At 55.1% G+C, this 20,234-nt stretch overlaps 2 protein-coding genes across 2 annotated transcripts in view; one reads left to right on the top strand and one right to left on the bottom strand.

Moving 5' to 3' along the window:
* Positions 1 to 4,321, top strand: part of CLCN1 (chloride voltage-gated channel 1) — a 30,146-nt gene extending 25,825 nt beyond the window's left edge. The window contains exons 21-23 of the mRNA XM_026018345.2: positions 1,999 to 2,103; positions 2,193 to 2,279; positions 2,761 to 4,321. Coding sequence (XP_025874130.1) covers positions 1,999 to 2,103; positions 2,193 to 2,279; positions 2,761 to 3,111 — 543 coding nt within the window. The 3' untranslated portion in view covers positions 3,112 to 4,321. The remainder of the gene's footprint in view (positions 1 to 1,998; positions 2,104 to 2,192; positions 2,280 to 2,760) is intronic.
* Positions 4,322 to 6,502: 2,181 nt separating this feature from the next.
* FAM131B (family with sequence similarity 131 member B) lies at positions 6,503 to 13,961 on the bottom strand. The gene is made up of 7 exons (XM_072762814.1): positions 13,717 to 13,961; positions 11,400 to 11,509; positions 10,565 to 10,600; positions 10,209 to 10,302; positions 9,753 to 9,950; positions 8,119 to 8,262; positions 6,503 to 7,916 (listed from the first exon to the last, which is right to left on the bottom strand). Exons 1-7 carry the CDS (start codon positions 13,742 to 13,744, stop codon positions 7,444 to 7,446), a joined length of 1,083 nt encoding a protein of 360 aa, XP_072618915.1. The 5' UTR covers positions 13,745 to 13,961; the 3' UTR covers positions 6,503 to 7,443.
* Between the last annotated feature and the right edge of the window lie 6,273 nt (positions 13,962 to 20,234).

Below are 20,234 nucleotides of genomic sequence, written 5' to 3'. Positions count from 1 at the left end.
TTCCTGCCCCTAAGCAGGAATCAGATGGGTCATAACTATGGTTGAGAAGGGCTTTGCTCGAGTACTAACCCAATCATCACACTCTTCACAAAAGTACACCAGCAGGAAAAGCTGGTTGACCAGTGAGGCTATTTAACAACCAGTGGAAATAAAGTGCAGTCAGAGGTCAAGACAAAGCATACATTTTTAGCTTATGTCTTTCCCAAAGAAGACTTTAGATATCTAAAAAAGATAAAGATATCTAAAGATAAAGACTTTAGATATCTCCATGTCACCCACCGGGAACTTGTTTTAAGAAGGATAAGATCCAATAGGAATAAAAATGCAGGATATTTTGAAGCCAGTTTTCAGACTAGATGGAGGAGGCACCTTTGGCAATATTCAGGTGACGCCTCTGGGAAGAGTGGAAGAGTGCAGTCACGCGTCACCGGAAGTGTTTAATCTGTTCCTCTGTTAGGAGTACACACAGTTAGAGCTCCGGTTTGGTACTAGGGCTGAGCCTCTGCAAATAGTGGGACATGTCAGACCCCGAAGCAGACATCCCCCACCCCTTGGACACAAGCTGGGACTTCCTGGAATGTGACTGCCAGGCAGTCAAGGTCGGAAGCCACCTGTGTCATCTTGGGCAAATGACTGAAGCACTCTGTGCCTCTGTGTCCTCCTCTGTAAGATGGAGATGATGAGAGGCCATTGGAGACCACTCAAGGAGTAAAGCAACTCGAATAATGCTTGGCCCAGAAGAAGTGATTGGTGGTCATGCGCTGGAAACAGTTCTGTTATTTTTGGTCCTCAAGGGAAGACAAAAATGGAGCCAAGGAAGGCAGGAAATGATCCTAGAAAGGTCCAGGAGGACGGGAGCAACCAAACCAGGGTTGGCAAGGGTCCTACAAATAAATCATGTCTACAGCACACCTGCTGAGTGGTCATCCTGTGCTGTGAGAGCCAGCCAAGCCCAGTGTGAACCTTCAGTCAGGGAGAACAAGGTTTGGAGGAGGTGGGGCTGTGGTCCAGAACAACCCGAAGGGACAGATGGAGAGCACACCACTGCGGACTACCCACTGGGCACGAGAACTAGGAGGCGGCCTTCAAAGACGTTCTCTGACGCTTGAGACGTGGGGATTTGGACAGTAGGAAAATAAGATAGTACAGCATTCAGAAGGTACTAAGTGAAAAGGGATTTCAGGAAATTTGAGATTCAATTATGAAAGTCAGAGCTAACCTGACTTTGGAACTTGCGGATTTCGGCATGGATATCTAAAATCAAGAGGAGATGAGGCCTTCAAGCTTTCATGCCTCCATGCCTCTATCACGGACGAAACAAAAATGGTTTTACTCAAGTCAACTAAGTGCCACGTGATTCAGTACAGCTCTTCAGACCCAACAAGTAGTTCCTGCAATCTGTAAGAGGCAAATGTGCTGGACTCTCCACAACACACGGTGGGCAACCCCACATCACACTCTCAAGAGCTTCCATCCTCACCTCTGTCCTGTAGGCAGAGGTAAGACAAACTCCAGTAAAAGATTGAGTGCCATCCATGTTGTTTTTGAAAAGGAGAGACCAGCAAAGCACTTTGGGGATGAAAAATCGTGCTCCTGGGAGTGTCAGGGTGGGGGCAATCAGGGTGGGCCAACAAAAGCAGACTCAGGAAGGCACGTCTAGTTTCCCTGGAGTGGGTGTTACAGGAGTGGGGGAAAACGAGACCCAGCAGATGGCTTGGAAGTGACAAGGGTCTGGGGCACCAGGGGCTGGAAGAGCTGGAAGACATGCAGGCAGCTGTGCTTGAAGTGCCTGAGGGTGAAGGGGATGTGGGGCCTGATGGGGGGTGTGCTGGCCCCTGGGAAGAAGCGGGAGGTCTAGTGATGGGGGAGCTGTTGACAGTTGCTTGCATATTTCAGGGTCTGGGGTGGGGCTGGGAGGGCTGTCTGGGGTCAGGCTGCAGGTCTGAGGTCATAGGGGCCTCCGTGATGGGGAGTGACTGCCCTCCCTCTGTCCGGCAGATCGAGGCCTGGGAACAGGAGCAGCTGAGCCAGCCTGTCTGTTTTGACTACTGCTGCATCGACCAATCCCCCTTCCAGCTGGTGGAGCAGACATCCCTGCACAAGGCAAGTGCTTGCCCTCAGACTGCTCCGGGCCGCAGAGGGCAGGGGAGGCCTGGGCGGACACGCGCTGACACGCTGCTCTTTCCCCGCAGACCCACACGCTCTTCTCGCTCCTTGGCCTCCACCTTGCCTATGTGACCAGCATGGGGAAGCTCAGGGGCGTGCTGGCATTGGAGGAGGTAAAGGTGGCACGTCCCGTTTGAGCAGCACAGGATAAGTAAGGGTGTGGGGAGGGGATGGTTTAACATCTGGGTGGTCCCCCACATTTCCCTCTCTGTCATATGGAGACAGGCAGGGTGGGGGGAGCAGGTGGCGGGTGGAGGGGGCTGCCCCCACCATCTTCCACAGAATGGGGGCTTGAGAGGAGGGTTCAGGGCAAGAGTCACAGGTTCCTGTGTGTGCTCGGGCAACGGCCCGTGAAAAAGAGGGCAGAGATGGGACATGGCTGAAGGACGCCTGAAGTCATGACATAGGGCCTTGTCAGAGGAGCTTGAGATTCCCGGCTCCGCAGGTGGACCTGGCCCCCAGGCCTCTTTACTTGCCACTGCACATCCTTCCTTCCGGTGCTCCTTGTGCGAATCTGCTCTTCTCTCCTGCCTGCTTCCTCTCACACCCATCTTCTTTCTCTTCCTACTTTTATCCCCTCCCTCTCCCCACCAGCTGCAGAAGGCCATCGAGGGGCACACCAAGTCTGGGGTGCAGCTCCGCCCTCCCCTGGCCAGCTTCCGGAGCACGACGTCCACTCGGAAGAACCCAGGAGGCCCACCCCCTCCCACCGAGGCCTGGAGCCTGCCTGAGGATGGTACTGGGGCTCCTGCCTCCCCAGAGCCCCCCGCACCCTCCCCCTCCCCAGTGCCCTTGCTCTCCGAGGCTCCAGCCAAAGTGGAGGGTGAGCTGGAGGAGCTGGAGCTGGGAGAGAGTCCGGGGCTGGAGGAGGAGCTCGCTGACATCCTGCAGGGCCCGAGTCTGAGATCCACTGATGAGGAGGACGAGGACGAGCTGATTCTTTGACGGCCTCCAGGATCTCCTCTTAAAGACCGTCCGGGGGCCCAGGCCAGAGGCTGGACTTGTGTGTCTGGGTATGTCCTGAAGTTGGAGACCTCACACCATCGTCCTGGCCCCTTCTGGGAATCTTAAAATGTGATAGTGATAGTCCGCTATTTAGGCCCTCTGCGACAGGCAGGAGGTTCTGGCCCCAGTGAAGGACCTGATACTCCACAGGGCTTCCCGAGTCTCCCTGGTATGTGAGTGGGAGACACCCTGCCTCTGCCTGCCTCCCCTCAGCCCCCACAGTCCCCTGGTCTTCTTGTTCCAGCACCTTCCTAGCACCTTCCTGGCTTTGCCCCGTGTCCGCCAGTCTCCACAGGGGGAAGCCCACAGTGACTGTGGCCTGGGGGGAGATGGGAGAACCTCATGGCCTCGTGGGCTGATGGCCCGGGATACACTCAGGAATAATCCACACGCCACTCTCAGAGCCCCCAACCCTGTTCTCCCACTTACAGCTGCTCCCTGATATTTGCCTCCTCCTCCTCCATCCTGGCTCCCACTACCTGCCACCAGGCAAGGGCCAGTCCCCTAGCTCCCCTGGCCGCGATATAGGCAGCCTGCAAGATAAAAGGTCTCTGTGCAGGAAGCAGGTGTCTTGCTGCCCAGCATTCATGCCTCCTTCAGGCACAAATCCGCCCCATCTCACACCAGGCATGGCTTCCTCGCCCTGCAGGTCCCAGGGCACTCCTGGGAACTAACCCTCACCTCCCTACAGTCCTCCCCGATCTATCCTGCCTAAGGGTCAGCTGTGCCCTCCAGCTCCTGGGGCCGGGGCTTCTCCCACCAAGACCGAGGCTCAGGGCAGCCAGGCTACAGGGTCTCTCAGCCACCAGCCCTACTGAGACTAGTTCTTTGTGTTCGTCTTCTAGAGGTGGACAGATGGGGGTTCAATGTCAACATGGCAGGCCCCTTTGATGCTTCCCATGCTCAGAAGTCAGAGGCCCTCCTCCCCAAATCAGCGACAGGGTGCCTGCCGCTGGCCTGCCTTTCCTATGAGGTGGTCCCAGGTGCTCTGAGCCCCCAGAAGCCCTCATTTCCACACCCACGGCTCCCCTGCTCCCTCCTTTTGTGCCCGTCCAGTTGTGTAGTTTTACCCCCTGTCTGACATCCTCCTGCCTCCCCTCCCCTGTGCCCAGGCTCCATCATCCCCCAAATAAGACACTCATAGTCAGAGGTGCCACCACATTCTGTTTAGTACCATTGAACACAGCCTGTCGCCCTCCAACATGACATCCCTTCCACCTCCCCAGGCCGAGAGAGGGTGCAGCCTGGAGAGGGGGACTGGCAGTGGGCATTTGAGCCCGTGCCCATGTGTATATAATCTATAATATTTATATATATATATTTATATATAATTCTCTCTGTAATATATGTCATAGAATCTCTCTTGGGCCTGGGGTGGGAATGTCACATTAAGAAAACATGCTAAGACTGGCCATAAAAATGGATATTTCCCAGACCTGGAAGACAGAGTATGGGACGTAGAGGTGAGGGCAAAGAGAAGGTCATACGCTCATTCACCAAGAGCCCCTCCCAAGCACAAGGGCAAGAAGGGAGGTGTGGGGGGAGGAGGGCCGGTGGAAGGGGAGGAATGGGAAATTTGGATTTTTCTTTAATAAAGTGATTTGAAAACGAAAGTGCATCCCCCCCTCCCCCCCCCCAACCAAAGGAAAATCATTTAGCAAGAGCAGTTTCATTCACAAGAATATAAAAACAGCCCTGTTCCGGGACTGTTGAAAAACGTGCTGCACAGCCTTTAACCCCAAAGGAAAAGCGACCCTCCCCCACCCCCCAGCCTCTTCCTGCACATGCCCCTCCCCTCCCCCTAGAATAGGCTATAAGCAAACCCCATGCACCCTGCCCCCAGCACCAGAGAGGCAGTTCCTCCCCGCAGAAGAGTCCTAAGAGGGTCCCAGGCCAGCTCCTCGGCTCTTCTCCCTCTTCAGAGCGGAAAACGCAGGCCCCCACCTGACGTGAGGTCTGCGAGCCCCCTCCACGTGTAAAGTCGGCTAGACTCCCTCACAGCTTCAGCCCCTGCTGCAGGGACCATTTGGCTTCCTCGGGGAAGGGAGGGAGGGGGCAAGAACGCTGCTTTGGTCCACCTTTCTCAACTCCACAGGCCCTGAGCAAAAAGGAACTGTAGTGAATGAACCTGCTGGATTGGATGTCCGCCGTGGTCTGGGGGCAGAACGTAGGCACGGAGGAGATGAGACGAAGAGAAAGAAGATGGTACACTGAGACAGCAGGTGGCACAGGGCGAAGGAACAGGGACCCGTGGCAAGAGGGGACCATGAGCATGCAAAACCCAGAGGACCCATGGCAGGAGGGCCAGCAGCCAGTGAGGGCATGCCAGGCGGCCAGGCCACCGCCCTAGGTCACCCCCCGCCCGGCCACCCCCCAACCCCACCCCAGGTGCTAGCTGCCAGGTCCTGCTGCCTCCTGAACCCCATCACGTGACCAAACACAAAGCGAGGTCTTCCATTGAGACAGCTGTGGACAAGGTGACTTGGCCTCCCCACACGCACCATGCCCACTCCTGGGTCCTCCAAAGTCCCACCCCAGGAAAGCCCTTGTCCCCCTCCCCTGGGGGACACGGGCCCCTGGCCTCGGCTGCATTGTAGGAGCACATGGGGATGAGAGTGTGAAGTCTTTGAGGGTGGGGGCATAGAGGGACAGTAACCCCCCACCTCTCAACCTCCTCATTCCCGAGAAACAGAAGTCTGGTGGGGTGGGGAGGGGACAGTTCTGCCCAGGGTCTGGGAAGGGGTGACAGGTGCTCCCCTCCTGGCAGAGGGTAAAGTGGCAGGACCCCTGACGAAGCGTGGGCAGGACACAAGGCCTTGGAGCTGGAGCCTTAGTTAGGCACGAGGAAAGAGGGAAGGCGACGATGCAGCTCTCAGCTTCTCTCCTACCCAGAGTCTCCCTGTGCCACCGCAGCGGGGCGGGGCAGTGTGCCAGCCAGCTCCACAGCTGTGGCGTCCTGGCTCTCCCCGTCCCCTGCTGTCAGGAGCTCTCAGAAGTGCGGCGGCGGCCCTCACCACAGCGGAGCCGGAGCGGGTGTGGGAGGACAAGCCGATTCAGGGGCCTGTGCCTCACTGTCACCCGTCCTGGAAGGAAGGATCCTCCACTCTCCTCTTTCCCCACAGCAGGCCCGGGAGGGAGGGGGAACACCTGCGGGGGGGCCCTCTTTGGAGTCCTGGGAGGAGCTGAAGAAGGGGCAAAGGAGCCGAGCGCCCACACCGCTCCTAGAGAACAGCCCCCCCTGGCCGGGGCCTGACAGCACCGGACTCCTCCCTCCACCCCACTCAACCCTGAGTCCCCAAGAAGTTATAAAAATGTAGAAAAGGCAAAGAGAAAAGTGTAAACAGCTCCAGAGAATTAGAGGGTGGATGGAGGGAGACACAGCCCTCATGCTTCCCCTTTTGGCCAGGACACATGCATCCTGTGTCACCCCCTCAGGGCAGGAGACAGAAGAAGGCAGAAAAGGGGAGCAAGAGCTGGAGCAGCCAGCCCCGGCTGGGCCTTCCCCGGACCCTCGGATCCCCGGATCCCCCTTCCAGCTACGGGAAGTGCGATCCTGGAACAGCGGCCGTTCTGGTTGTCCTCAGTGACCTTCTGGTGTCCTCAGTGACCTTCTGGTCTCGGGGCAGGCCTTGACAGAAAGAATCACGGCTGTGTCCTTGGGCATCCCAGCTGCCACGTCCACCTCCCCCATGACTCCTGATGTCAGAAGCCAATTTTTTGCTGAGGGCAGACTCTCTGCCCTCTAAGGACACGCGACGTGAAGTGGCTCCCCCTGTGCCCGTCGAGCCGTACCAACAGCCCCCGAGGTCTGTTCCTCAGAGCTGGGATGAGTCGGGAAAAGCAGGAGAAAGGCGGAGAAAGGCGGAGAAAGGCGGAGGAAGGCGGCCTTCCCACAGCCACGGCCGAGGCTCCTGGAGACGAGTCAGAGTGAAGAGCTGGGGTCCAGTCGACGGCCACAAGCTGCTCCGCGCTCCTGTCCCCGTCCTCGGGAGCCCCGCCCGAGCTTCACCAGCACGGGCCCAGAGGCCTGCGGCCAAGCCCGTGCACAGCCATCTGTTGGCCTGGGCCTTGGTTCCCGGCCCCGTGCTTCCTGCAGCACAAGCCTGGATAAAATCCCACAGGCTCCCCGTTCTCCTGGTGAGGACTGGCAGCTCCGGGGTCCCTCGCGGTCTTCTGCCCGGGTCTCAGCTGTACTGCTGGGGGGAGGGAGGGTATCGTTGCAGCCATGCCCCTCAGGTGGGAGTGGAAGGCTGGGTGCCGAGTGGGAGGAAGCTAGTTGTTAGCCTCACCCTCCTCCTCATCAAAGGATTGCACACCTGAGGATGTGACATCAGACACCTTCCGGCTGAGAACAGTCGACATCTCAGGGTCTTCTCGTGGGGAAAGTGACTCCAGGTCCCGGCATCCTGCGTCCTCTTCCTCCTCAGGGGCCAACGGCCTCTTCTCCTCCTCAGCAGGGCCCCTTGCCAGGTCCACTCCACCCACCCCCGGAGCCCAGTCAGTGTCTGACCCCAGCAAAGGTGGAGGCTCCTGTGCAGAGTATCCGGAAGCAAGTTGGGAAGGCCCCATTTCGTGCAAGCTGGGCTGTGAGTCATCAAATGCAGGACCAAGATAGGATCCTGTAGCCGGAGAGGCAATGAGGGACTGGTCGCTGGCTTCCCAGGCATCCGATGACCCCAGACAGTACATGCCCTGGGACACGTAAGAGTGAGGCCATCCGTCCATGGGCGCTTGAGCAAGGGCATCTGTAAAGAGAATCACAGAAGTCAGCGGGGTTACAGAGCATGAAAGGCGGCAGCAATAGTGCAGACAACGGAGTAGGCGGGGGCGGGGGACGGGGGGCGAGCGTAGGAAAGCTGAGACGGACAGAGTCTAGAACACACAGGAAGGGAAGTAGCCCAGTTAAGCTGGGGAGGCCTCTTGGGCCTCAGAGGGGCCATCCCTCACCTTGACTCTCCATCAGCTCCTGGTAGTTGTCACTGTAGTTGCAGCCCAGGGGCTCCTGGGCCGAGTTGACACTCATGTCCTCACCATCCATAGAAGACCAGGCCATGAGTGTGGCCTCGGAGATGGCAAACTGTTCCATGACACCTACGAGAAGAAATGTAGTTGGTACAAGATACCCCTGGGAACCCTTAGACACGTGCATGGTGGAGGGCGACATTGGGGCAGCGCTGTTCAATAGAAAGACCATGCAAGCCACTTGTGCAATTTAAATTTTCTTGTAGCCATAGTACAGAAAATTTAAAAGAAACAAGTGAAACTAATTTTTATAAATATCTTATTTAACTCTCTCTCTATATATATATTAGATGATCTTTCAACATGTAATCCATGTGACAATTATTAATGAGATGTTTCACGTTATCTTATTCATACGAGTCTTTGAAATCCAGTTGGTATTTCGTACTGAATCTCCATTGAGATGAGCCACATTTCAAGTTCTCAGATGCCACGTGTGGCCAGTGGCTACTATATCTATGGGACAGCACACACTTCGCATACACCCCCAAACAAGGCAAAACAGTGTGGGACAGTCCAGAAGGTCAGATCAAGGATTCTTAGCAGATAGAGTTGAGGGGTCTTCTGGTGAGCTATCCAAAGGGACTGAAATGAGGAATTTCCAGGAGTTGATCTCCAGAAGCTCGTAAGAATGTTAGCTAATACTAGGTAGTCAACGGCAGAGGAATCTAAATGAGAGGGCTCAATTCCAACAGAGAATCCCCCAGGGAACACCACGGGCTTGTAGGTCCACAGTGGTATCAAGATGAAAGTTCTAGGAATTGGAAAGGAGAAGGAAGGGAGGATAGACTAGGGAGCCTGGGTAGACTTAGGGGTCCCCATTCTAGTCAAAGCCGGACGTTGAAGCTTCCATTGCCAGCTGCCCTGAACCACCCCCTACGCACTACATGTTTGTCTCCCCTCCCCACTGATCCTCCACCATCCACACCACCAACACAGAGATACCTCTCTTCTCTTCTAGATCTATCTATCATTCTTCCCAGGTCTCTTATTGAGACCTGCAATAGGGGCTTGGTCGCCGTGGTAGGTACGCTGTATGCCTGTCTCCTAGCAACTCCACTGTCCTCTTCTGTATAACACGCTCTCCTTACCCAGACCCTCCGATCTTCTCATGGTTGGTTGTCACAAGTAATGAGCCACGTAAGTGAATGAATCCACTACAGCAACGTGCTGAGGGGCAAGGTCTAGAAGGGATTTCCCTAGTGCCTCTTCTTCTTTTTCCTCCAGAGACATGGATACAAGGAGGGACTTTCAGTGTCCAAGGCCCCTGACTTTTTGTCCTATACCGATAGTCCTATACCGATGTGGGAGAGAAGGCACCTGGAACAGGTGGACCTCCAGTCGCATGTAATTCTCCTTAGTTTCTGACCTGATAATAAAAATAAGTTGGAGGCCACTTACCCAGATCAATCAAAGTTCTTGATATCAGAGATTATTGCAAAATTAAGTCTTATGGTCATCATATGCCTAGAGCCAATCCTGCCATAGGGGATCAGGCTGGAAGGTCAGTCTCTGACCATCCCGAAAACGTGTCTCTGGAGGGTCCCCGGAATAAGTACCTGCTAGGAAACGTGCCTCCTTCTCGCCATCGCTGAGGTCGGAGTAGGCGTCTGTATCTCTGCGCACCGCCTCATGGCTGTGTTGCGGCTGAATGGCTGGTGCCTTCCCCCAGCCCTGCCACTCAATCATGTGGGCCACCCGGCCTTGCCCCATGGCTGTGGGCTTCGTCACATGGTCCTTCATGCTGCGAGAAATCCCTGAGGGGCCAGACATTCCCCTCCAGAACAGCACACGATACCCATACAAGATCCACCCCAGGTCCCCACCCACGACCCGCGGGACTCCATTCAGTGGAGGAGCTCCATACGAGGGGTAGACTGGACAGGAGGGCTTTCCAGAAAGGGTAAATAGGTCAGGGACGGGGTCTTCTTTAGGCCTCAAGGAGCAAGGAGACTGAGACCAGGAGGGGGTGGGTATTCTCCTGTCTGGATGCATCCCCAGGTAGGGAGTCTCACCTGAGAAGGATGACTTGGCCAGGGCCCCGATGCCATAGGCGTTAGAGTTTCTCTTAAGCTTCGGAAGAATGGAAGTGGTGTCCTCCATGGAGAGCTGGAAGAGGGACGGTGGGAGGAGGGGGAGAGGGGAGTTCAGGGTTTCTGGGAGGAAGGGACTGAGTGAGGGCAGGTGAAAGGGAACCCTTACACCAAGGAGACCCAAGGACGCTTATCCCCCAACTACCCTTGAAAATATGGGGGATCGGTAGGGAATGTGAGGGCTCCGGGAGCACTGCATTCTGTGGCAAATCTAAGGGAGGATGTGAGAGGAGCTAGGATGCACTGGGGTGGGGGGTGCTGGGGGAAGCTGCACTCACATTGATGCCATCCCAGGAGAAATCAGTTCGGGTTTGCTGTGAGGAGAGAGCAAAGGGAGTGGGGATCCCAGAGACTCCCAGGAATGCAAGTAGCCCCCACCCCACCCCCATCCCAGGTACTTCCAGAAGTGTCTGAAGTAGAGAGGTTTTTCCTCGGTTTAATTTAGGGGATTAGGATCTCAGTGTGGAACATTTGGCCGTGTTTTGAGGAAAGTAGGAGAAATGTTCTGTAAAAGCGTCCACTCTGAAGGGGTGTTTGGGCTGTTCTCTTGGAATTTAAGAAAATAATTCAAGGATCAGGCAAACTGGGAGACTTTGTTCACCTTGGTTTCTGTTTTTTGTTTGTTTATTTGTTTTTTTAAAGTCCTTTGGTTAGGGGCTCCTGGGTGGCCCAGTTGGTTAAGCGTCTGCCTTCAGCTCAGGTCATGATCTCCGGGTCCTAGGATAGAGCCCCACATAGAGCTCTCTGCTCAGTGAAGAGTCTGCTTCTCCCTCTCCCTCTGCCCTGCCCCTTGCTCACTCTCTCTCTCTCTCAAATAAATAAATAAAATCTTAAAAAAAAAAATCCCTAGGGTGCCTGAGTGGCTCAGTCGGTTAAGTGTCTGCCTTTGGATCAGGTCGTGATCCTGGGGTCCTGGGATGGAGTCCTGCATCAAGTCCCACATCAGGCTCCCTGCTCCATGGGGAGCCTGCTTCTCCCTCTCCCTCAGCTCCTCCCCCTGCTTGTGCTCATGCTTGCTTGCTCTCTGCCTCTGTGTCAAATAAATAAATAAAATCTTTTAAAAAATAAAATAAAAGTCCTTTGGTTATGGGGCCGTTAGGCATGGGGCCTCACCTCGGTGGAGGGCCGGTGGAGGCTGCTCCCGTGCAGCGAGCTGGTGCTGTCCATGTGGATCTGGTCGACATCCTTCAGGCCCTTCCAGTCCACTGCAATCACCTCATTCCCTGAAGTGGCCACAGGGTCATTAGTTGCTCTACCATCAGCACCCCCCATCTCCCCACCTCCGCAAAAGGCCCCCTCCAGGCCTCAGAGGGCAGCCCCTTCAGCCACCACTCCTTCTGATAGCACATTTCCCTTTACATCCCTACTCTCCCCCAGGTTTTGGTAGGACAAACCGTTATGCTGAGCCAAAATATTCCCTTTGAGCTCAACCAAGAATAGCACATTCACAGAAAGTGTTATATGGCCTTATTTGTTGTTATTTAAGTGGAGGGGTCAGTGGTTGGGTTTTACCCGGAAAACAGTTCTTTATTCTGTCCTGAGGAATCTCTGAGGGTTCCTATATGGGAGTATAGGGCAGCTGTGCCTTTCATCCATGATGTTTCTAGAAAGAAGGGCAGAACTTCTTTCCATATAGGTAAGCTTCCCTATATGTGGGCTTTATGATTCGTATCTTGGAGCTGGTGCGTCTGTGTGATGGTGGGGTTAGAGGCAGGACTGGGGCATGTTCACCCAGAAACGGTAAGAGGAGAGAAAGCAAAGAATGAGATGCCATCATTTTCCCTGACTGCTGGGGGACCAGTGATGGATGGAAGGGGAGCCAAGGGGGATGGGGGACCGGGGCGGGGGGGGGGGGATAAAAGAAGGGGAATTTTTAAACTAGGAACTAAAAGAGCAGGCATTCAAGTCATGCCTGGAGAGCTGGGGGCTGGAGGACCATGGTAATTGTTCGGGTGAAGCCAGAGCCTGGGGCCCAGGCAGCTGCTGGCAAGAGGGCAGGGTGGTGCCTCTCCTGGGAGGTTGGGAAGAGCCATGCTGGGAAGACACTCAAGCATCAGATGGCCCTGGAACCATCTGACCTTACAGGTCCCCCTGCACACCGAGTTTTGTGATTCTGAATCTCGGGCCAGGGGTCTGCTCTTGAGAAGGGGTGAAGTGCGGGGGTTTCCAGCATGGGGAGGCACGCAGCTCTCATCCACACAGCCAAGGCAAAGGGACTGTGATTAGTGGGTGGGAAGGAGGTAGGGCCCCTCCTCAGTGAGCCCCTCTCCCTCGGGGCTGCAGGGGAGTGATGAGGGAGCAGAGCAGGGGCCATGGCTGGCGGGAAGAGGACCTAGGGACCCCTGGGCCTAGCCGGAGAGAGCAGGAAGGGGGCAGACGGGGGAAGGGAGGGATGAGGGGGGCCGGGCAGGAGCGAGGGGAGGGAGAGGTGGCCTTTGCAGGGGAGGCAGAGCTGAGTCAGAGCCCCGAGGGGCGGGCAGGGGAGAGGGAACCCCAGGAAGAGGGGAAGGCAGAGAGGGGAGCATCCGTGGAAATAAATCGGGTCTCCGAGAATCAGGCTTCCGGAGAGTGAGTTTGTTTGTAATAATAATAATAATAATAATACGAATTATTCTCTCAGCCTGAGGTCACTGGGTCGTGTAGGCGGGAGAAACTGGGAGTTGGAATGGGGGAACGCTGGGGGTTTGGGGAGAGGGTTGGACTGGACCGCGGAGCCGGGAGCCTGGGGTGGGTGCGGGGTGGGGGTAAGGGGCCGGGAGCAGGGCAAAGGCCGGGGGCAGAGCCCGTGGGGGCCGCCCCCCGCCCCCCGCCCCCCGCCCCGGGCCCGGTCGACCGCAGGCGGCCCCGCGCCGGCCCCCGCCGACAGGTGCAGGTGCCGGCCCCACCCTCCCGGAGCCCGCCCCGCCCCGCCCCGCCCCCGCCGCGCGCCCCCGGGCCCCCCCCCCCCCGCCCCGTTTGTCCGGGCGTGGACCGGCTCCCGCGCCCGAGGCCCCGAGCGCATCCCGCCCCCGCCCCGCCCCCGCCCCGGGGAAGGTGCACGTGAACAAAGCGGATCGGGGAGGCCGGAGCGACGGAAAAGGCCACAGGAGAGAGGGAACGAGGTGGGAGCGGAGCGCGCGGGCCGGACGGGGGCGGGGGTGCCCGAGGGGGAGGCCGGGGTGCTGGGCGGCTGCCCCGGGGGGGAGGGGGCGGCGGGGGAGGCGGGGGAGGCGGGGGGACGCGGAGTGGGAGCGGGGCTGCAGGAGAGCTGATGGGGGGCCGGGGAGGGGGGAGGGGGGGAGGGGAGGAGAGGGGAGGGGGGTGGAGGGGAGCGGAGGGGAGCGGAGGGGAGCGGAGGGGAGGACGGCGGGAGGGGAGGGGAGCGGAGGGGAGCGGAGGGGGCCGCCCCCGCCCGCGCCCCCGCCCCCGCCCGCGCCGCCGCGGTACCCACCCACGGTCCGGGAGCCGATGCAGCCCATGGCTCGGGCGCCTCCGGGGCCGGGCGCTCACCGCCGCGGGGCGGGCGCCGGGGGCCGCACCGGGAGCCGCGCCGCCGCCCCAGCCGCTCTGCAGCGCCGCGGCTGTCTCCGCGCGGCCCCGCTCCCCCCGCCCCTCTCCATCCCTCCCGCCGCCGCCGCCGCCGCCGCCGCCGCCTGGCTCCCCCGCCCCGGCACGGCTCGGCTCGCTCGGCGGCCGCGGGGAGGGGGCGGCCCGGGGATTGGCTGCGCGCGGCGCCTCCGCCCCCGCCCCCGCCCCGCCCCCGCCCCTGCCCCGAGCTCCCCGCGCGGGGGCTCCCCGCGGGCCCCGGCCGGGCTGGCGCCGGGGGAGGGGCGGGGTGCGGGAGCCCGGGGCGCCCCGCGGGGTGCGGCTGCTGGAGGCCGAGGCCCGGCCGGGACGCGCGGGGTCGGGGGCCGGGGGGCTGGGGGGGGTCCGCGGCCGCCTGGCTCCGCAAACGCGCGTGTTCCTCGGGGCCGCGTCCCGACGGTCGGATGCGGCCGCGGCCACCCTGTTCCCCGCGCGGTCCGGCCCACGCGAGCGGGTCTCCGGGTCCTGGCGAGGGGACGGGAAACTCGGGGGGGGGGGCGGGGGGTGCGCCTGGGGCAGGTCGCCCCCGGGCCTGATCCCCGATGGGGGGTGCGGGCCTGCAAGGGCACAACTCGGTCCCAGCTGCAGCGAAATAAGAATCAGCACTGGCTGGAGGCACAGCTGTAAGCCCAGTTGAACTTCCTGAGCCTTGACCTCTGACAGGTGACAGCGGGGATGTCCGGAAGCAGCCGAGACAGCCGAGGACTCCCCCCCCCCCCCCAGGGGTCCGGCAGGTACCGAGCGAGGCCTGGGGCGTAGGAGACAGAGAGTGACCTCCGGGGCAGGGCTGGGGGGGCAGCATCCCCTCGGGGCCCCAAGTGAAGTACAGAAAAGTCGGGCCGGGGCCTTGTCTAAGCAGCACCCCCAACCCAAAAGTGTGACAGAGCAGACCTAGTCTGCACCAGTGATGGCAAATGCTAAACCGGGCTCTGCTCCCAGCAATCCCAAGTGTGGGGTGCGGGCGTGTAACGGGACAAAAGATCCAGTCTCCCCGAATCCGCCTTTTAACCCTTTAGGGTCTGAACGGGGAGCTAAACTTTAGGGTGGTGACCACTATGTTCTACGGAATCCCAGAGGAAAGGTGCAAGCGAGGATGCCGATAATGTCCCTGCAGACCTAAGGGATGGAACTGTGGAGAGAGAACTGATCTTTGATCTCTGTGCACGAACAAATAAACCAAACCTGCATCTGTAAAACCACGAGAGAGAAGAGGGCCTAGTCAGGAGATCTGCCGGGATTTGCATCATCCAGAATGATTTGTGGCAAGATCGGATACCTTATTTTGATGGTGAGAAGAATGAGCAAATATTCCTGCCCCCCCCCTCCACCCCATATTTACTCTTGTTGCTTATCCAAAAGAAGCCTCAGGAGGTTTCTGCCCTCCTGGAATATATTGGCTCACCGCAAAGGAAAGAACAGGGAAGAGTGGGAGAAAAAGAAGAAGGGGGCGTGGAGGAGAGGAAGGAGAAGAGGAAGGAGAAGAAACAGCCTCCAATGCTACAGCAGTGCCACTCAACCCCTGTTGTTTGTGGCGAGAAAGCACTGACGGGAATATCCAGCCGTCCAAGGCTGGGTTTATCCAAATGATTGAAATCAAGTCCACACAACGGACCTCGGGTCCTGAAGACTCATCATGGTTCCCATTCTGCCTTAAAGGTATTTCCGGAACCAGAGAAAAACAGAATATCAGAGGCACAGCACTGGCCTGCTTTCTTTCTGCTTCTGGTACAGGATCCTCTTACTTCTCACCATTGAGAGTCATTCTTTCCCTGCCTCTTTGCCATCTTCTGAGCCAAGGTCAAAGATTCCAGTTCTGATATGAATAGGAACAACCTTTCCGGAGAACGATTTGACAGTACTGATCAAAAAAATCTTTAAAATATGCATTGCTGTTGTTGCGACACTACTGAATTGTGACACAGCTATTCCATTTATAGAAATATTCTAGGGGAATAAAAATAGAACGTGGACAAAGACTTAATCTACAGCACCCATCAGAGCACTATTGACATAATGATGAGAGATTGTACACAACCCACATGCTTAAACCTGGGGATTGATGAAATACATTAGGGTATATGCTTATAACAGAATATATGTAGCCGCTGGTAATATTTTATAATTGAACAATTATAATATTTTATAATTGTTGACAAATTATTCATGATATATTGTGATATTAAAAAGAAGCAGGCTGTAGTATAAAAACGAGAAGATATCAATGTTTGCTGGAAAATCACATACACACATTCTCCTGCCTTTTGTCAGGCTTTCCATCCCAAGTAATTTACGGGATTTCCTGAGGAAAGCCTATGTTTTACGGATGTCCAGGCTCACTCATCAGTTAAGTTTGGCCCTCAGTGAAACCACAATATTAATGAGTCTATTTCCAAACTCAAAATAGAGGACTTTGCCCCAGTGTAGCATTGGTACTTCCTGATGGTCCCCTTTAGAACATGACAGGGTGGAAGGGTGTTTCCCCCTTCTCCCTGGTTGCTGTTTCGTGCCCCCAATCTCCTATGGATGGATCTTGGACAGAAGGAACAGAACCAAGTTCAGAAACAGTACTGTCTAAGGGTGCCTGGGTTGGTTAAGCGTATGACTCTTAACCCAGGTCTTGATCTCGGGGTTGTGAGTTCAAGCCCCATGTAGGGTTCCACAGTGGGCATGAGCCAAGAAAGAAAGAAAAGAAAGAAAGAAAGAAAGAAAAAAGAAAGAAAGAAAGAAAGAAAGAAAGAAAGAAAGAAAGAAAGAAAGAAAAAGAAAGAAAGAGAAAGAAAGAAAGAAGAAAGAAAGAGAAAGAAAAGAAAGAAAGAAAGAAAGAAAAAGAAAGAAAGAAAGAAAGAAAGAAAGAAAGAAAGAAAGAAAGAAAGAAAGAGAAACTAAAATAGGGACTCTAGGGGCACTTGGGTGGCACAGTCGGTTAAGTGTCTGACTCTTAGTTTTGGCTCAGATCATGATGATATCAGGGTTATGACATCAAGCCCCGTGTCAGGCTCCATGTTCAATGGGGAGTCTGCTCCAGATTCTCTCCCTCTCTCTCTCTCTGCCGGTCCCCCAGCTCTCTCTCTCTCTCTTTTAAATAAATAAATAAACCTTAAATAAAATAAAACAGGGACTCTTGTCCCAGGATCCATGGGCAGAATCTAAATTCCCTAACCTTGGTTGGGAAAACGTACATCTTTATGTTCATTGGCTTGTAACTGAAATTCTCCTTGTCCTTCTGGTATGCATATAGGCTGCAAAGCACAGCAGTATCAGAGCTGTTGTTCTGTGTCTTTACCGCTTATAAAAATTCTGGATGCTTCTATTATACAACAGTAGTTGTAGATTTCTTACAGTATCTATGCTCATCACTACTTTGAGATGATGGTGTTATCGAACCTCCCTGTACATGTTCCTATTTAGTGCTTTTATAAGGAAGCAGGTATGTTACTATATCACAACTGTATGTATAATAACTGGTTTTTTATATTAGTCATTTCCTTTTTATCTTTTTAAAAATATTTTATTTTTTTATTCATAAGAGACACACACACACAGAGAGGCAGAGACATAGGCAGAGGGAGAAGCAGGTTCCCTGCAGGGAGCCCGACGTGGGACTCGATCCCGGGTCTCTAGGATCAGGCCCTGAGCTGAAGGCACATGCTAAACCGCTGAGCCACCCGGGCTGGGCTGCCCTCCTTTTTATCTTATTGTTTAGTATGTAGTATTATTCTGACAAGGAAGCCGTGGATTTTCCAGATTGCCAAGGGATCCAGGGCAGAAAAATGTTTAAGAATCCCGGCCTCAGGGCCCTCTGGCTGGCCCAGTCGGCCACTCTTGATCTCGGGGTTATAAATTCAAGCCCCACATTAATTGTAGAGATTACTTAAAAAAAAAAAAAAAAGAATCCTGGGCTTCTAAATATATATTTGGTGGCAGTGGCAGTTGGGATGGTCTCTAATTCTGCAGGAGCTTAATAATCCTGTTAATAGTACCAACTTAAATGACGAAGCAAGGCACTTGACATCCCATTTGGAAGCCTCAGTCCTCAAGAACAAAGATATGTCCCTTTTAACTGCGGGACTAAGAGTCACACCCAAGCTCCATGCCCGCCCCCAACAAATCGAGAGGAAATTCTGAAAACATGGTAGCTTAATAAAGAATTGCTTTTGTTTTAATGGGAGACACTAGGTCACAGTTAAGGGCAGATGAAAAGATCCAACTGAAAGGGGGGAGGTTGATCGTGCCGGAGAGGAAGATTCAGGATGGGGGGAGCGTGAATGCTAAGGCAGTCACCAGGGTGGCGCTCCAGGCTCAGGGAGGGGGACTGGGCTCCGACGGAGGAGCCCAGCTATTCCGGCAGATGGAAGGATGGAGCAGATGCCAGTAGGTTGCACGTTTGGTGTCGAGAAGAGGAGGGATTCCAATCTGATGGTGTCTGTTTTCTCCCAGACGTAGGAAGCAAGATCATCTACTAAGTCTGGGAATGGGGGAGATGGACTAAAATAATAATAGGTAATATGCAAATATCACTTAGCAGTTGACAAAGAGTTTTCGGTGTCTTCCTACAACAATCCGGGAGGGAAGTCATTATCTTAGTGTTGCAGTTGAGAAATCTGGGCGTAGAAGCCCATGAACTTTCTTTTCCCCAAAATTACCCAGCTGGAAAGAGAGAAGGAGCTGGAGCATAAACTTAGCCCTTCAAATTAAAAATTCATCCTTGATGCTGTAGGAAAACGCTTTTTGTGTTTGCTCATCTGTTTTTTAAATACTTAGAGCTACTTGGTTCGTGGTTTGTTTTTTTTTTTAAATTAGGGGTTTTATTTGATACACATTTTTTCACTCTTTTTTTTTTTTTTTTTTTAGATTTTATTTATTTATTAGAGAGAGCGCACACAAGCAAGGAGGAGGGGCACAGGGAGAAGCAGCCTTCCCGCTGAGCAGGGAACTGGATGCGGGACTGGATCCCAGGACCTTGGGATCATGACCTGAGCCAAAAGCAGACACTTAACTGACTGAGCCACCCAAACGACCCACATTCTTCCACTCTTGTTTTTCTTTTATGAAGGTGGAGCCATAAGCTAAAGAGAGGGAAAAATCTGTCTATATTCCTAAATTTTGAAACAAGAAGGCGAAGATCTTTCCTCAGGGTACTTGGAGCCCCTGCTCAAGGTCTCTGGTGCTGTCACAAGGCACTGAAGCATTGGTTTCTACTTATCAATGTTGGGGTTCGTATCAGAGTCTCTATCTCAAGGCGACAAGCAGGTGATTCGGGCCACCCCCACCCTTAGTCAGCCTTCGGGCAGCATTTGGTGGCTCACAGCAGGCCCGTGTGCTGAAGCCACCAGCACTGGGCATGTGGCTCCCCCAGATTCTGGGAAAGGGCTGCGGTAGGTTACCTGGTGGCGGCGTGCCCGGAATAGCATGGGCATCTGGGTGGAAGTCAGAACAGCAGTGTTGGAGGCCCGGATTCTTTTATTTATTTATTTTTTTTTTTCCGGATTCTTTGAAATGGGAGTAAGTTACTTAATCTTCTGGGAACAGGAAGGGAGCTTGGGGTGTGAGTTGCTGACACGGAGAGGCAGGCTCAGAGCCGGGTCACCGATGGGCGGGGGTGTTGGTGTGTGCAAGTGGGATTCCCACGGAAATGGGAAGCGGCCACCGAATCCGCGGTGGTGGAGTTCTCTTCCCCACGCCACCCCCCACCTTCAGCCCGGTGCCCCGAATGATCAGTGGATGAGGTTCGTTTCCTGGGCAGAGCAAGTTTGCTGAGCAGGACGGGACGTCTCAGGGCAACTGGCTGTTCCATAGCAGAAGTGCTCTGGTTTTGGTGTCAGTGGTGGAGACAACAAGGCCTCACTTGACCAATCTCTGATCTGTTGGACACTGAGGAAGGTAAAACCTTTCAGACCGGTATAGGTCATTGCTGGCTTGACTTTTCGATGAAGTTTGAAACTTTGCAAAACATTAGGGATCTGAGTAAGGTGAGCTCATTCCAACGTGTACTGAGATAAGGAAGCTGGGCAGCGCGGGCCGGGCGTGAGCTCTCGCCGGGGCAGTGCCCAGAGACACCCCTCCCCGTGTGAGGCAAGGTCTCCTGCATGGGCAGGTCACCAGCCCTGAATGGACACTTTGCAGGATCCCGTGGTTTCATTCAGCAGAGGAGGGTACCCAAACAAATGTTTCCCTGGTGACTCTACTAGAGTCTATTCTTCAGCTTATCAAGGGAATGCATTCGCCCTGTCTTCTCTTTGAGAAATAGGTCTGTGGGAAAGGCTGAAAGAGAATCACTTAGGATTTGGGGGTTCCTGCCAAACATTCTGACGAGAAAGTCCAGGCCGGTGGTTCTAGGCCAATGGGACCTACCTCCCTCAGAGATGGGGAGGCTTTGGAGCAGAG

Source organism: Vulpes vulpes, chromosome 7 (assembly GCF_048418805.1).
Source record: "Vulpes vulpes isolate BD-2025 chromosome 7, VulVul3, whole genome shotgun sequence".
NCBI classification, from domain to species: domain Eukaryota; kingdom Metazoa; phylum Chordata; class Mammalia; order Carnivora; family Canidae; genus Vulpes; species Vulpes vulpes.
Note: the sequence above shows the minus strand (reverse complement) of the source record. Positions and strands in the feature narration are given on the sequence as shown.